The 18446-nt window shown below is 33.9% G+C and overlaps 1 protein-coding gene and 1 long non-coding RNA gene across 7 annotated transcripts in view; one reads left to right on the top strand and one right to left on the bottom strand.

Moving 5' to 3' along the window:
- Nucleotides 1-15275, bottom strand: part of LOC125682114 (uncharacterized) — a 49375-nt gene extending 34100 nt beyond the window's left edge. Inside the window, exons 1-5 of one of the 6 annotated variants that reach the window (XM_056160129.1) lie at nt 14963-15275; nt 14629-14865; nt 13739-13846; nt 4886-4916; nt 3236-3295 (exon numbers count right to left, since the gene is read on the bottom strand). In XM_056160129.1, coding sequence (XP_056016104.1) covers nt 3236-3295; nt 4886-4916; nt 13739-13846; nt 14629-14860 — 431 coding nt within the window. In that variant the 5' untranslated portion in view covers nt 14861-14865; nt 14963-15275. Of the gene's footprint in view, nt 1-3235; nt 3296-4885; nt 4917-13738; nt 13847-14628 lie in introns of all 6 variants that reach the window. The other 5 variants (XM_056160122.1, XM_056160142.1, XM_056160146.1 and 2 more) reach the window with 5 other exon arrangements.
- On the top strand, nt 24-2680 carry LOC130053252 (uncharacterized). Its single transcript, XR_008801779.1, has 2 exons — nt 24-640; nt 2589-2680. It is a non-coding gene; the product is annotated as an uncharacterized LOC130053252 (long non-coding RNA).
- Nucleotides 15276-18446: the final 3171 nt, after the last annotated feature.

An 18446-nucleotide genomic window follows, 5' to 3' on the forward strand; every position in this document is an offset into this window, starting at 1 on the left:
AAATAAAGATTTTGCAATTGTTGCACATGTACATCTGTCAAGTATTAACACAGTTCAATGAATGATTACTGTCCTTGGAATAAAATCAACAGTTCCCCTTGACTGTGCTTGTATAATCTCATTTAATGCTTTTTATATATAGAATGTACATGTATATATGCATCTAAACTAAATTATTGAAGGTAAATATACACATAAAAATATAAGATATAAAAAAGTTGAAAATGCAAAATCAAAAATAAAAGTGTGGCGTGAGGCGGCTTCAAACCAAGGCAAAACATAATCAGAGTATATACATGAACAGCCAGTGGTGCAACTGATTAAGCTATTCTAAGCACAAGCAATACTAGTGTAATATGAACCTGGGATTTTCAAAAACAGTACCCTTAATTTTTTTGTTGGTTGCATTTTTATTGATAAGATTCATGGTTTTACCATTTGCTGTGGTTTCTTCGTTATTTCATTGGGTGATGAAGGTAGCAATCATTGCATAAAAAATGTGAATAACCCCTTTACACAGGTTAAATACATTTTTTCTGCAATGCTAGCTACCTTTGTTGATTTTAATTGACATTGTAAAATTGAGGAATCAAGTACATTAAATTTACCTATATCTTCACTAATGTCATTGCAGTGGTAGGTACTCGTGAATTTTATGCATTTACGTATATCTTCACTAACTACATGTCATTACAGTGGTGGGTACTCATGAGTTTTATACATTTACGTATATCTTCACTAATGTCATTGCAGTGGTACAGTACCTGCAACGTTATTCTTGATATTCCTATCGTGCGTGTATCCTATCGTATCGTGCGTGTATCCTATCTTATTGTGCGTGTATCCTATCGTATCGTGTTAAATGCGTTTATCAGGTTTTCCGTTTTCTATCGTGTTTTGCGTTTATCAGGTCTATCGCGTATCGTGTTTTGCGTGTATCAGGTTTTCCACTTATCGTGAAAATCGTTTATCGTGTAGCTTCAGAAACTATCGGGATTGTATATCAAATCTAATGAAAAAGTACGATACTTTTTGAAAGCTGTATTCGTTTCGTTAAAGAAACTATTTTTAGGAATCGAGAAAAGACAGTGTATTTGGAGAACATAAAACTGTCGATTTTAAGACACAAGAAGAGCTATTTGTCTGTCCAGAGAGGGTGAAAATTTATCACAATTTCATTCTAAGTAATATGAAAAGTAGGCAGTGGTTTGCCGAGCAAACCGGGAACCGTAAATCTGAAAGCTCCTTCGTGTACAGTTCATAAACATTTGCTTGTCTAGAAACAATTATTTGTAATTAACACTAACAGAGAAATAGGAAGTTCCGATTTGAAAGGAAAAATTGGTAAATTACGTTGTTTATTACATATATTTTAATAAAGGCTCGTTTTCTTCTGATTTTTTTTCCACCTGTGTTCTATTTATATACCCACCATTGAACTTGTGCGCGTCTGTGTATCACCTGTGTTTTGACTTCAAACATTCTTAGGGACATTGTATTTGACACATTTAGAAGATTAAGTTTTAAAAGGGTGCAAGGATGTTGCATATCTCGCAAAAGTCTGCCCAACTGGGCATGACTCGGCTGTCATCGTTGTTGGGTTTTTTATTTGTACACTTGTACTTGTACCTATAATCGTATGGGTAGATACTGGAAATTAACACCAGGTTTGATGATTATTTGTATTTTTTTACATACTAAACACAATTTTTTTTAAGCATTTCAATATTGTGAATTTAAAAAAGCCGTGTTTTATTTATTTTTTCATAGTTTATTTATTTTTGTTATTAAGATATCAATTCAAATACATATGTTCCAATTACTTATGAATATCAATCATCACTCATCGTGTAGAAATATCTAACGTATGAAGATTTGGGGTAATGCAGTGAATGTTTTTTTAAAGTGGTCATGATGAAAATAGTTGTAATTGTTGAATGACCGGTGAACTTAGTGCTTGATGCAAAATAGCCCCCTCCTCGCTACACACACAAAATATTCCTTGGTTTATTTCACATTCAAAATAATAGACATTAGAATTAGAGAGCTACTGAAGCATGATATCACTACATTATATTAAATTTAATTAATTCACTGTATAATTTATATATTAAACATTAGGTGACAATTATAATTTTAGAATCATTGGCTGGGAAAATTCAGATAGATATCAAATAATGAATTAAATACCGTGTACAGTTTAGTTTTCTGATTTTAGCTGTGATGGCATAAAAAATTTAAATAAAAATATTTTTTTGAAAGTACGACCGTGTATTAAAGAAATGATACATTTTAGGTGTATAATGAATATTGAAATCCTTCATTATTATTACGAACATAATGTAATTATGTTGTCGGTATCAAAATTTCGTTCTGTCTAAATTGATTCTAAATTTACAACATTTCTATCAGGTTTTCCGTTTATCGTGTTTTGCGTTTATCAGGTCTATCGTGAAGATCGTTTATCAGGTTTTGCGTTTATCAGGTTTATCGTGTATCCTATCCTATCGTGCGTGTATCCTATCCTATTGTGCGTGTATCGTGTTCTATCGTTTATCATGTCAAGAATAACATTGCGGGTACTGTAGGTACTCGTGAGTTTTATACATTTACGTACATCTTCACTAATGTCATTGCAGTGGTACGTACTCGTGAGTTTTAATGTGCTATTTAAATGACCACTAATGGTGATTTCTTACTGATCTGACTGACATTAAGACAATGAAAACATCATCAAATGTCACAATTCATTATAAGTTGTGCAGCAAGGGAAAAAAAGTTTTGTAGAATTTGCTTATAAATCGAACACAGACTTCAGTCAAAATTTTACTCCCAAAAACTTGACTTATATGCGAAAACCTTGACCTTTCTCCTGTGCAAATATGAAGTCGCTTTCCCGTAATTCTTAAGCTATGACCATTATGTGTCTTCTTTTGGTATTATGTCTGCAGATTCCAAAAAATTGGAAGGGCCTAAGTATTTGAAAATTAGCAGATAGTTGATCCCAAGAAAATTATAAGAAAATTTATATAAACTTTAAGACATAATTTTTCTTTCACCTTCGGCCTGTTACATGTGTAAATTAAGGTGGAGCTGGCAGCTGATCAAACAATAATAAATGATTTGAAGTACGTAATATAATTGTTATAAGTACAATATCTCTCTCCATCTCCATGTTATGTATGGGAAAATCATATTAAACATAAATGCTTTAAAGTTATGGATGCATTCTTACGATGAATTTGGAGGGATAGTCGTCATTTCTTTCGTAGTGGTGACAGCAGGAGTAGGTGTCCTATCGAAAAAAAGAAAATACAATGTATGCACTTTAAGATTTACACATACTATCAACTGATGCTCTCTACAAAATTATTTGACTGTAATGTATGGTCTACTGTGTGGTTCAGTGGGTATAAAGTCATCGACTTTTATAAGTAAACTTTAAGATGTTTTCTTTTTTTAAAAAACAACTGGGTTCGAATCCCTCTCGAACAAATTTTTTTTATATATTATATTTTCCATCTAGATTTTGTTCTCTTAATTGAAACACATTTTTAGTTGTTTATAACTATGTGCCGAGTTTGAAATAAGCTTCCAACCTGGACACTGTTTAGTTTCTGAATAGGACTCGCTACAAACATGCAGAATACAGCATGCAATACCTGTGTTTTAATAGTCAAGGTTGCTAATGAGATCTTGCATGTTTTCCGAGTAAAGGCATTGTGCCTTTTACAAAAAACCGTTGTGAACTTTGCAAAGCTTTGGAAGAGAAATTTTAAGGCCAAACAAGGTAAATAACCGTTAAACAGTTTGAGTGGAGAAGATTTTATGTTTTCCATGCAGTAACAAATTGCTATGGTGAATAAATTTTTACAGGTGCATGTACTTCGAATTATGTTGAACTTTATTAATGCATATTAAACTTCCCATATTTTGTTTTGTGGTCAGAGTCATGTACAGTTGCCAATTGTTGGTTGTAGAAAATAATGCATATGAGTATAAGAGCTTCTGGACTGTAGTAGTATAGAATATTAAATATTTGATACACTCATAACATGTAACCGTATACATTGTATCTGATATTCTTCAGAAGAAAAAAAAAAGACAATTTCATTTTCAAGATTTCAAAAATTATGTTTAGACTACATGTATAATGTATTAACACATAAAATGTATCAGGCTTGTCCTTAGTACTGGGGAATCCTACAGGTATCTAAATGCTTAATACGCGATAATTAAGAGTTTGAATATGGATGAAGGTCATGCAGTTCTATGTCACGAGTTCTGGCACAGAGCTCTGATTAGGGAAAGTTCCCGCTTCGGTGCAACACCCTCTTCAGTATAAAGATTGACTATCAATGAGACAATATATGCATGCTAAACAGTTAGGAGCCTTATATTGACCTTTTGACCTGAAAATCAAGAGCTTACATTAAGTTAATTAAATTTTATGTAGTTGTATTGGTCCATCAATGTTATGTCTACTAACAGACCAACAGATGAAAAGCAATGCTAACATGCCAAAATTATATTCCTAATTACTATTTGTGATTCCCTTAAAATACATTACATGTTTGGGAGGAAAAATCATACAAATAATGTGATTTCAATCTATTTCTTATGTGTCATATATATCTATCCAGTCTTTAATATATTTCACAATGGATCTTATAATTATCACAATGTTGAAATTTTGGAGTCAAAAGTGGACTTGTGTGCAGGTACATGTACCAGCGTGTGCTTCTGAGATTACCATTTTGGAAATCAACTTACCGACTAGACCACATAGTATATGAAACTTCAATATTTTAAATTCCTCCATTAATCTATAGTGTGTGCATGGTTAAGTTTTATACGTATAATATAAAAGTCATTAAATACTTACGTGCCATAAAAATTTTGGTAGCAAATCTGATCTATATGAAGAAGAATGATAATTGCATGTTAATAATTATCTCAAAACCATATTCAGATGAAAGGGAATTAACCCAATACAATTCATCTTTAACATAATGATAAACATGGCTTATATAAATTTGCAATCCCCCTGACAGTGCCTTCACCCATGAAGGTTTGGGACTGCAAGCCTTGTTTTAAATTGCTTAGTGGTTCTTGAGAAGAAATCTACAAAATAAGTTTCTTCTTTATCTTCAAAATAAGTCCTGTCCAGGGTTATTGATTCATTACCTCGCACTAACCCTTGACATCAGTGACTATCAAAAAGTTGGGCTCGTTCTGATTGGTTCCACAAAAGAGTGAGAACCAATGAGAATGTGCATGGTTCTATTTATAACAACGCAAAGTGAGAGATTCAAATAAAAACATGTGTATTGAGACCAACAGTTACGGCTATTTCAGTCATTTAAGCAAATATTGTCTTCAGCAAAAAGGTTTCCAAACTTGATCTACTATCAATAAACGTAATTAGTGGTGTAAATATTACAATTGTGTGTGTTTATCAATACAGCAGTATGATATCGCGTCATTTGCATGTACACCATAACAAGATGCAGTGATTTCATTGAATGTTTTATTTAAAGTGGATTGTGTAATGGTCCCAACTTCTATATAGCGACTGATGTCAAGGGTTAGTGCGAGGTAATGAATCCATAACCCTTGACTTGTGAAGTTGATGTTTCTTCTTAGGAAACCGCCACGGTGGCCGAGTGGTTAGAGCGTTCGCCCCGCATGCGGGAGACCCAGGTTCGAATCCCGGTCGCGACACACCTAAGTCGTTAAAACAGGTAGTGATAACATTCGGCATCAGGTCACGGGTCCTCGGAGATGAACTTAAAAACGGATGACCCATGTCACAGTAGGTGTGGCACGATAAAGAACCCTCACTGCTCAATGGCCATCAGCGCCGAACATAGGCCTAAATTTGAAGCCCTTCACCGGTCTTGTTGACGTCTCCATATGAGTGAAAAATTCTCGAGCGAGACGTTAAGCAAGATACAATCAATCTTCTTAGGAAACAGACTGTCCTACACACACAGAGTAAGCTCTGGACATATATCTTTTCCATGTATCACCATCATTCCAAGAGGGGTACATAATTTTGATCCTAGCATGGTTTAAATACCATTCATACTATACTACAACAAACAGTATGGTGTATTTCTTTTTCTTCAAATAAATCTTAAAGAGTAATTAGCTCCCTTTAAATCATTAGATTGTTGAAGACAAACCAAACACAATTAAGTGTCCTTTAATGTTCAATTATTTTAAATAATTGATACCTGATACAATAATACCACATACATTTAATGATTTCTAACAGATCATCTGGTTGACCCTTAGAGAGGGTCTTTGTAAAAATGCCCTCTAGCTGTAGAACATGATTAAAGATTTTTGTTAAAGAGCATTTTAATATTCAAGTAATGATATTGATGAAATATTGAAGAGAATTATATCATTGTAAATGGTCCTATCTTACAAAATATAACAAAATGGGGCAGTTAAATATTATTCCTCAATAATCTCCTCAAATGAACTGGGCAGTAGGAAATATAGCCTATGAACACAGTTGTGATCGAGGACACCTTGACTTCAGCAGAAACCATTGCAATCCACATTTTAAAACATCAAAATTGCTTAAAATTATTCACTGCACACTTCTGACAAACTGGTCACCTGGATGAACCGTGACATTCACTTAAATCTACAGTCAGATACAATCTAAAATCAGACTAAATCCTGACATCTGCTCTCTATGACTCTACATAATAAAATGCAGTGATTTTATTTCAGGTCAGACCAAACTGAATTCTGACCTATTTATAGTGCAAGTATTCAAAGCTCTCTACCATTGAGCTTATAAACACCACAACTTCATGTCAATTGACTCAGCAAATCAAATATTGTATCATTCTATTTATAATTTCATTTTGATGAATCATAATTTCATCGATTAAAATGGCTGGTATGCAACTTGTACCACACCATAATTTTCGTAAAATATCATGGCAGCTAACAAGTGTATACTTGTGTTCAGGCTTAATATTTCATAGTATTTATAAGTACATTTACAAGTACATGTACAAGTATAAAAAGACTCCAATTACAATTCTATTTATACTCATGACTGAACATGCCAAAAGGAATGTCAGTTCAAAAACTCTCAGACTTTGACAGATTCTGCAGAGTGTGCTAAAGAACTTTATATTCCCAACTGTATATGCTCATTGATGCAATACTGTACATAGACCAACTTGATCCATACTTACATGCATGGAGACAGACTGGGTAAAAGGGAGGTGTGAGAAGAGGGAAGGGAGAGGATATGATATGGGGGGAGGGGAAGAAAAGAAGGAGGGAATAGAAAAAGAGAGGAAAGGAAGAAAAAAGTGGAAAACAGGGATAGGAGGGGAAGGAAGGATGGGGAGAAGGAAAAGAGCATCAATAATGGTGTGGGGTATTATAAACGCTATAACCATGGACATTTGTGTCCATGAGCTGAACATTTATCCTCACATGATATCCACTTCATCATGTTCAATACATGCTAAAATGCTCTGCCTTGCATTGTAAGGGTGTATATAATTACAGCTCTATTATAATAATGGTATCAAGTTCACAGCAGAGAGAACTTCCCTTATGATAACCGTACATGTGATGATCCCATATCAGTTTATGACACAGCTATATAGGTGTACATATATAGAAACAATTTCTACAGTGATTGAAGAGCCCTAAAAATATCATAAATGTCTGAAAGTAAATTAATTCATCCATCTGGATATCTTAACATAATACATGTATTACTAAAAGGCCCAAAGGTCATACTATGAATTGGAGACAATCAAAATTTTAAATGATATTTCAAACATGTTGTCATTATATCCATAGCTTTTCTGTAAAACACTTAAGTGACATAGCTAACAAGGAATACATAAAACTGTTATCATGATTATCACTAAATATTTACAATCCCTGAAATCCAGATTAATACAAGAAATGTGTACTCAGGATAGGGCCATTATCTCTCCTGTACCAATTATGCATTTGACAAAGTTGTGTTTTATCAAAATTATCTTTTAGTTTTTGAGTAGAGCAGATTCATCTTATTACTCTGCACTGCCACGCCCCTTCCCACTTGAAAAAAACAACAACAATCATGAATTTGCTGGTCATGTACACCAGCTGTTACCTACACATCTTTTTACCATAAACTGAGAATTATCTTCAGATTTAGGTGGAGGGGTGGTTGAATCAACTGAAAATTGGATAAATATCACTTAAACAGAATTGTATCATACATACTTTCCCAAAATATCAACACTTAAATGCATAAATAATTTGTACAAAAAGGACTGAAAACATTATCTCCTTGCACAATTAGATTGAATACAGATTTATGCATACATGTATAAGCAATACTATCTTTTCTGGAAAAGTTAATAAAAACCATGATTAAAGTATCATTTCTAATAGTACATGCGTGTTACTTAATTTGTGAATGGTTAAATTAGGGGAACATAATCTAATATCATTTTACCGTTGTTAGAAGAACGTTTAATTCACAAAATAGACATTTTGTCAAATTATCCTAGCAAAGAAAATAATCAGAATCAGACATAAAAATCTCAGGCATGGAAACTAGGTCATGCAGTCCAGGCTACATATTTTGTGAGTAATGTGTACAAATGTGTACACCAATCCATCTTGGAATGTGGGGAAGTTTTGATAATATTGTTCTCCAGGTCAGAACAGGTGACAGGCTGCTCAGATATTGATTTCCCTATTTAGTTGTAAGGGGGTTTGCTCTCTGATCTATGCATACTGGCTTCTACTAGTGCAAGGTCTAAGAAAGAATATACTTAGACTTATGTGTAACATTTGGAGCCCTGTGTTAGATTGCTGTGTATATACAAATGCAATAAACCTTGACTTCCTATGGATATTTTCACGTATAGGTCGGTACATACTGATGGATTTAATGGTCACTAAATTGATCAATAAAAGTAATGCATGAAATAGTCCTTGCATGATTATCATGATTAAGTGATTATGCTATAACCACTGCAAATACACAAAAACCTTAGAACAGAGGTGATAAAAGTAATATTATCACACATGATGAAATAAAAAACATTCAAAACCATTTTGTCTGCTTTAAAACTTCCCAAACAAAATTATTCTTCCTGTGAAATACATCTGTATTTCCAAATTATTAAATGAAACACACTTTTGTAGCCATTACAACAAATATTACAAGGCACTATCCCATGACAAATTTTCATTACAGTATTTTAACAGTAACCCAATTTATAATTCTGTAAAGCAATTCTACTACATGTAGCCTGGTAGTCAAGTTAATGTCAGGCTAGTGGTATATCTCCAAGGTCATTGTATTAGTTATATAGGCCTTAAGCCATGGTCATCAAACTTAAGGTACATGTAAATAGCCAAGGTCATTGTATTAGTGATAATAAAGTGCACCGCCACGGCACATGATACACCCGTCACATATTGTTAACATGAACATATCACCATGAAGAGATAGGTATGCATGGAACCAAATGTCAACCTTCCTTTAAGAATCTTACCCACTTTATGGCCTCATGTGACATTGCTTCAAATATTGATAATGTAAGCTTAATGATTTTTAAAAGGATATAAAAACATTTTCCCAAATGGTTTCAATGAAATGATTAAAGTGCAAGATAGCCCTTTATCCAAGCAAACAACTTACAATAAATGGGAGTACTCAAAAAGGTTGATTTATTCAACTTATCAAAAAATACATATATCAGCTCTGCCTTTGTCAAATCTTCAAGTATAAAAGTAAAATATGCATGGTGATGTCAATATCAATAAATATAGATTAAAAACGGTTATTTCAAATACTGGTGCATCTCCTATGGTGTAGTTATTAATTAAAAAAAAATAATACATCATATATTTCTCAACTGGTTGTGTTAGACTTGAGAAATGCACATCTGCAGCTTTGCTCATTGTATTTTAAGGAATGAAGAACAATGCACAGCGTAATAAAACATCAAACATTAGCCATTATGTTTATTCTTAGACTGTAAAACTGTCATCTTAGTGAGACATGACAATCTGCACCTTGTTGTTGAGATATAAAATAAAAATATATTTTACAATATCATATTAATTCTTAAACTTGATACCAAATTAACTTTCAAAGTAATGGCTACCAATTAGAACTGTTCTAAAATTTGACAGATCAATTAGAAGGCCAGATTCCTCTGCCCAATTCCCGATTGCAAGAGATATAGATAGCACCTCCTTGATCAGATTGCTGTAACAGAAATCTTCTAAACTCATTAATTAATCTGTAATTTGACAGAATGCAATTTTTCTGTTAGCAAAATGCCTCCTGAATTGCTTGATAATTACACCCATGGGACAAGGGAAATTTCTCTTGTTACTGACACAAAAGAAATAATTTGTTTGTTATATACTGCTGTATAGTACAGTGTATATAATGAAGAATGTGTAGTTTCTTGAATTAACATTTTTTAATATGGTTATTGCAATACTATTTCATCTGTTCAGATTTACACAAATGCCCAATCTGCAGCTTTGTTCATTGTATATCTTTTTTCTGAACAATGCCACAGCCATAACAAAACATCAAAATACTAATCATTAAAATAGGCCTTTATACATATTGCAACCATTTGTTGTCTTAGTGAGAAATGATACTCTGCATATAGGTTGCTGAGAAAAAAAATTAAAAATTATATAGTACAATGTCAAATTAATTTTGAAAATAAAGACTAACCACAACAAACAAATTCACTTTCACAAATAATTTCTGGTATAGGCTAAGATCTCTCTGCCCAATTCCCTAGAGATAAAGATAACACCTGCTTGATCATGTTGATCAGAGATGCTCTACACAAAACTCATTAATTAGTCTTGTCAAAATGCCCTTTGCATGCTACTCCCATGGGACAAGTGGAATTTCTCATGTTATTGTTAGAAACAAAGGAAACATTACATAGGCTAAAAAAAAGCTGTACAGTATATCATAAAAAAAATGTGTTTTCTTGATGTAACATTTTTGAATGAGGTTTTCTACAAAACTCTTATATGAGTAGGGATTGTACCAATTATAACATACTTTTTTCAAAAAATCACTTCAACTAAATGTCACAGTGACCTTAAAGTACAGTGCGACACACCTTCTACCTAAGATGCATAAGATGACCAAGTTTCATGATTCTAGATCAAATAGTTTTCAAGTTATGAGCCGGACAGGGTTTTACCATATTTGGCCATATCTTCTTAATTAAAAGTCACAGCGACCTGGTTTTAATGTGCGACACACTTTCTACCCAAGATGTATCAACTGACAAAGTTTGATTATTCTAGGCCTTATAGTATTTAAGTTATGAGCCGGACACGAAAAAGCTAACAGACGGACGGACAGACAGACGGACGGACATGAAGGCCATAACATAATACGGCCCGTCTTAAGACGGGCGTATAAAAACCTACAGCCAAGGTCATCAAACTAGTGGTACATGTAAATAGCCAAGGTCATTGTATTAGTGATAAAGGCCTAAAGCCAAGGTCATCAAACTAGTGGTACATGTATATAGCCAAGGTCATTGGATTAGTGATGAAGACCTACAACCAAGGTCATCAAACTAGTGGTACATGTAAATAGTCATGGTCATTGTATTAGTGATAAAGGACTACAGCCAAGGTCATCAAACTAGTGGTAGATGTAAATAGCCAAGGCCATTGGATTAATGGTATATAGCCAAGGTCATTGTATTAGTGATATAGACCTAAAGCCAAGGTTATCAAACTAGAGGTACATGTATATAGCCAAGGTCATTGTATTAATGATAAAGGCCTACAGCCAAGGTCATCAAACTAGTGGTAGATGTAAATAGTCAAGGTTATTGGATTGGTGGTATATAGCCAAGGTCATTGGATTAGTGACATAGGCCTACAGCCAAGGTCATCAAACTAATGGTATCTTGCCAAGGTCATTAAACTAGTGGTATACAACCAATGACCATTGGATTAGTGGCATATTGTGATCTTTCAACAATGGCTTTCATGCACTGTATGCCATGAAAAATGAAGCCTATAGCATGCATCGTCTTTCTGCATAAAGAAGTAGAGACATTTTCTATAGTAATCTGGCCTAGAAAATATATGATTTCAGTAGGAGTCCCAAAATCTGGCATTCAAATAAGGAATATATAAGCAAATCCAAACTACATTTAATATGATCCAAAATTGCTTTGTGTTGTATGACAGGAGCGTGAAGTTAGCATACAATTGCCAAAAAATGCAAAAATCAATGAAAATTTTCATAAATTCATGGGGTTTTCCTTTCAGAAAACATACAGCCCATGAGTCGAGCAAATTCATATTCAAACACATTTTTCATCTTCTCTTAATACACAATATATATTAATTTCATTTTGCTCGACGGATGGGCAAACCTTTTCCTAAGCAATAATCTAGATGAAATTTAACAGTTATCAATCTCTTTTTGAAAAAGACGGGAAGAACTCTTATTCATGACGTAATAATGCTATAAAATAAGAAATAACTTTGATTTAAGTTGAGATAGTATACTTATGCCTCGTTCACACGAAGAATTTAATTCGCATTAAACGTAAGTTAATGCGAATTAAATCTGAACCGCATTCACACAGAGATTTTAATGCACATTAGTTTACTTCGAATTAAAATTGACGTCGCGATTTAATGCGAATTAAATTTACTTCGCATTAGCTCCGTGTGAACGCTAAGCGAAGCTAATTCGCATTAAATGTACACGCATGCGTAATGGCAAATTTGGTTCACATGCATCATACCCATGGTCAGCTATATATATTCATGTCAGTTTTGTACGAAAAACTAAGCAAAATGATAATAATCACTAAAACATGTACAAACAGCATGTCATTAGATAATGTCAGACGTAAATCTGTGCTCTGCATAAGCATACTGAGTAATATATGTGGAAGGAATTGTTTTTAAATACGACAAAAATGTTTTAAAATAGTGATAATATGATTTTCTTCTTTACATTTCTTAAAACAAATATGCCGCTCATTGTTAATTTTTCATACCATATGACGTCATAGTAGACTTATAATACGTATTAGTAATTAAAAATTACGTCACAACAGTAGCCAGAGGAATGGTGAAAAAGACGTTTCGAAGTTTTAAAATTGGGCCCATGAAGAAACAATATATTGTCTAGATTGAATGCTGGTTGTCAGAAGAAATAACAAGTAATTTCTTGGGAACATATAACTAAACACGACAAAACTCCTAATGTGTAGATCAGCATGTGAATTGTAAACATGTAACTATTCTAGATCTACATGTATATAGCGTTTTGAACAAAGAATTCTGCATTTACACAATATTCATTAAAATATCTATAAAAATAATTTTCAATAACATAGTCTATGCGCACCCTTTAATAGAGATGCATACGAATTTAATGCGCATTAGTTTACTTCGCATACCGCCGTGTGAACGCTATTTAATTCAAATTAATTTAATGCGCATTATTTTACTTCGCATCAAATTTGATGCGAAGTAAAATTTAATGCGCATCCATGTGAACGAAGCATTAGCATGTATTTAACTTATTCAAAACACAGATCAAGCTTGATTCAAGACACATTTAAATCGGGAGAATTTTTTTGGGCCTTTATATGTATACAATCGTACCTTGTTCTTTCAAATGCAGCTGAGTAATGCAGTATGTCTAATGTATACTTACATTTCCACAATTCCCCAGGACTGTACGGTTTATCTGGACAGTTGGATGGAGCTTTACAATCAACAGAGTCCAAATTGTAGGTCTGGTTGTTAAGTACTGCACATTTGTCTGTAAATGAAGGAACCCATTATTTTGTAACAGTGTATGCATAAAGGATAATTAAAAAAAAATCCCCACTGAAATAGTTTTCCTATCCAATTTTTCCCTTGGTTTATATTTCATATAAAATAATAATTTTTTCCCCTCAAACAAACATTCAAAATGCTTTCATTTCGTCTAGAAACTTCTTAATCTGAGATTCGGCTGGCTACCCCACTTTTATATTTTGACATTGGTCCTGGTTTTTTTGTTCTTTTTTTTTTTCTTTTTTTTTGCATTTCCTCGAATCCTCATTCGACAATGTCCCTGTCAGTGACATGAGTAAGGCTACATTCTGACATGGTGCTGCATCCGAGTTGTTACATCATAAATAATGACTATGCTTTATATAGAACACTCAGCTATGCTTCAGACAGAAGACCTTATTGTCATTCACATGGATGTAGACTATGCCTTATAGACTTGCTCAAGTTGCTGTTTTAATAATCAGTGCTCTCTTTAACACTGTTTAATACTTTTGATAATGCCAAACATTCAAGTATGGTAGAGAGCAGAGATTTAGATTTCTGAAACGCAGTATAACTTGGACAAAAACAACATAGAGATTTGAGCAAGCTATGCCTGGCCTGCATGTACTTCTCTAAACTAAAGATATTAAACAGTTTAGACCTTCAACATCACATGCAGCATAGTGTAAAGTCTGTGTACAATTTAGCTACTAATTGTATGTATCCTTCCACTGATAATGACCATGCATCACTTTATACTGAAATTTAATTCAGTCCACTTACTTTTAGGTGACAGTCCATATTTAGTACAGATTTCTCCGAAATGTCCCACCCAATTTTCCATGGCTGCACACAAATAGTCTGGGGTGGGTTCCTGGCATTTCTTCCTGTTCGATTCAAATCTCCAACTGGTTTCGTCCCTTGGACAAGCTGACACCACTTTATATTGCTGTGCTGCCTCAGCTGAACAGAGCAGCACAATGCACAGCACCGAGAGAAGGCACAGAGACGCCATTTCATCTGAAATGTGCCTGCCTAGCAGTGAGCCAATCAGATTGATGAGCGTGAGAAAATTTTGAAATGGGTAGATTATCCTCGGTCTAATATATTATCTTACCTATTTTGATGGGTACTTACTGTACAAAATGTACAGTGCTGTGACCACACCTTTATTTTTTCACTTTCGTTTTCACCTTGAACAGTGTTGAATAAATCATGGGAATTCCGTGACTTTCTATGGATATACATAAGGGACATATTTTTATGCTGTACATATATTATAATAAGGGATTATTTCAATTTACAAAAAAATTCACTAGTAATATTAGTAATTTCAATAAAAGCTACATTTTAGGCGAGAGAGAGAGAGAGATTAAACTATTGGCTAACTGTATATAGGTCTTTCAACCGGAGTTTCGGTTTGACTGCGATGATATGATGGACATGCCGTATCATTCACTGTGTCACGGTTTAGAGCTAGACGATAAGATGAATTTCAACAAGATTACGCCCCAGCCTAGGCTAATAACATTGACATGTAGTGGAGTGTAAAATATCCTAAGGACTCTGCCACCGCACGAAGTATGGAATTGTAGGAGACGGAGAACGTCGTCTGATAGCTTAAATATTGTGTCATACACTGAAATAACTAGTACTCAGATGAATAAGATTTCTGGTCGTTTCGGCCTTTTTTCAGTTCGGCCCCAAGTTTTTTCGGCCGTTAGGTAGTTTCGGCCTAACCCTAGTCGTTTCGGCCTAACCCTAGTCGTTTCGGCCTCACTTTTAAATACCTTTGTAATACCAATAAATTAAGTCTTTTTTTCTCATCTTGCTTACTATATCAAAATTTATATTCCTGTAAAGAATATAAGCCAAAAACTGTCCATTCTGTGAGAGAAAGAACTGGGTGAGGCCCGTAGGGCCGAGATCAGTTCTTTCTCTCGCAAAATGGACACTTTGAGGTTTATATCCTACTTAAAACATTACATCTTTTGTTCTAAGAATGGACAGGCTCAGGTAAACCCATTGACAATGATAATTATGAATAAAGCTATTTTTTTAATAATCTGACAATATAACCAGTCTTGCGTAGAAGTCTGTTTCTTTTGTTCACTTATTGGAGCCAAATTTTGATCTGAAAAGCAATTGTGTTTTCGAATATTTGGATGAGGAAATAATTAACGCCAGCCAAAAGAACCCAATGTGCCCATTTCGTGAAATGAAATTATTCATGAAAGCGAAAATAATAATTCAGAATTATGATATGCTAATAAAGAAAACACACCCCAAAAAAAAGCGTTGTGAAGAAGTTTTGGATTGTGCCTCTGAATCCAGCGAAATTCAAATACAGTATGGAAATATGTCTTTCAAATTTAAGTTTTGATGCGATATCATAATGACCAATGGAATTTAAAAAAATTGTGAATCTTAAAGTTGAAGTAGAAAATTCTACTAAGAGGAAATATCGTTTTAAGTGTTTCGGTGATTTTTCCGATATCTGTTTTGATTCTTACTTGTAAGGAATTTAAAATTGAATTTGTATCTCCATGACAAACGTATTGTCTTTCTCTTATTTTCAGCCTACCTGTAGACGTCTAATAAGTTATTGGGTTTATCTGACACTGTCCAATAAGTTGACAATTGCTGTCCATTATTTTTAAAGACCCAATTTTAAGTTGACACCCCCAAATTGTAAGCTGCCTGCCAATCAAACATTTAACAATAGATCTCAGGTGGAGTGACATCTGCAGACACTGTGGTCTGGGGCTACCCCAGAGAGGTGTTTTGATAACAATAACAGCCAGTATCTACAGGCATTCTTTAGATCTTGAGGAAGCCCAATATACCTGAGTTTTGATAGCAAATGACCTGTCCACAACTGCTATTTTCTTGTAATTCAATTGTTTTTAAAAAGGCCCCTGAACAATGCAATTTCAATAAAATTGTAATTTTCCCCCTCTATATACCTGTACATGTATTATAAATTACACAATCAGAAATTAAACAATAATTTACACAATAAGTTTTAAAACTTGTAACCTATTGAAATAATTTATGTCATCAATTTATGACACCTCTATATTTATAACAGAAATTATTCATTGAGTCAATGACAGAGAGAGAGAGAGAGAGAGAGAGGGGGGGGGGATGGATGTAGAATGTGTGTCAGCTACCCTCTGCAGAGGTCCCTGAGACAGGTCCTGCGTATATCAAAACTATAAAAAAGCATGGACAGGTAGATTTCTACCATGTTCTGCCTCTGTGTATTTCTTTGAGTGTCATGGGATATAGTAATTAACACCTTGGTAGACCCTGGCCACTCCAGGTAAATAACATCTGTTTAGATTAGGCTCCGCCTACATTTTCACTGACCGTATGGTCATGAGATGGGTCTTTAAGAACGGACAGTATAAATTTATCCATTCTTAAAAATAAAGGACAGCAATTGTCAACTTATTGGACACCTACAGGTAACCTTTTCACTACAAGTGGACTTTCTTGTATATAAAAGTCTAAAAAGACAAAGGATTGCATAACAAAAATGTTTTAATTGTTGTGTAAACTGTTATATATGTCTATGGTGTAAACAAGGAAGTCCACACCATCAAAGAAAATGATATGCCATTTACAGATTACATAAGCTTGTATTTTAAAAGCAAAAATGTCAAAACACATTATGATGCTGATTAAATTATAAACCGGTACCATCTGATGCAGTGAAAATATGAAAATAAGCCTTCAAAATATATATCCGGCTTTGAGAGACGTGCAGTGCGACGACCTAACATAGAAAGATGACAATATTCATTGGAGTTTGAGATTAAGATTGTGTTTTTAAGCCTAATCAACGTGTATTTTTGCACAATATTTCTGAATTGTCAGTATACATTAGGTCTATATATCCGATTTTTACAGTCCAGCAGATAGAGAAGTTCTATATATCGTCTGCTTTCTTTGGTGAAAAATTAAAAAGTTGTTGCAGATAATTTTTTTCTTGTTTTAATGTCGTTCTTGACAGATCTATAACGGTATATGCACTTCACTTCAAATATTCAACATTTCTCGAAAGAGAATACCCTAACGTCAAGTATTAAATGTATTTCCAAACATCGACTTGACACAATAATCACACACACACACCCCCTCCCCAATACAATCGTCTTGCATACCCATAAAGTCCAAAATAATTCAAAATAAGCCCTTTAAAAAAATAATACCCTCACTGGTTATTATAACAGAACTTATATAATAATCAGTGAGGGTATTTTTCTAAAGGGCTTATTTTGAATTACATGTATTTTGGACTTTATGGGTATGCAAGACGTTTTTGACATGCATTAGAAATATTTTCAACAAAAATTAATTAAATCAACTCATGTAGCTTATTCGATGAGGGGGGGGGGGGGGGGGGTCCTGAACCCAACCACCTGTGAGATCATCAAAGATGTGCATGTGGTAGATCTTAGGAATAAATAGGTTGATGCATTCCTGGCAAACAGTTAATTACTGCACTAATGCGAAGGGGAAATGTGAAAAAAGGTTTTTTTTTCGAAATTCCCGACTCAACCAAGTCATAAAGACTATGTAAACTGTGGATCCAT

This window comes from Ostrea edulis, chromosome 1, assembly GCF_947568905.1.
Source record: "Ostrea edulis chromosome 1, xbOstEdul1.1, whole genome shotgun sequence".
Classification (NCBI taxonomy): Eukaryota; Metazoa; Mollusca; class Bivalvia; order Ostreida; family Ostreidae; genus Ostrea; species Ostrea edulis.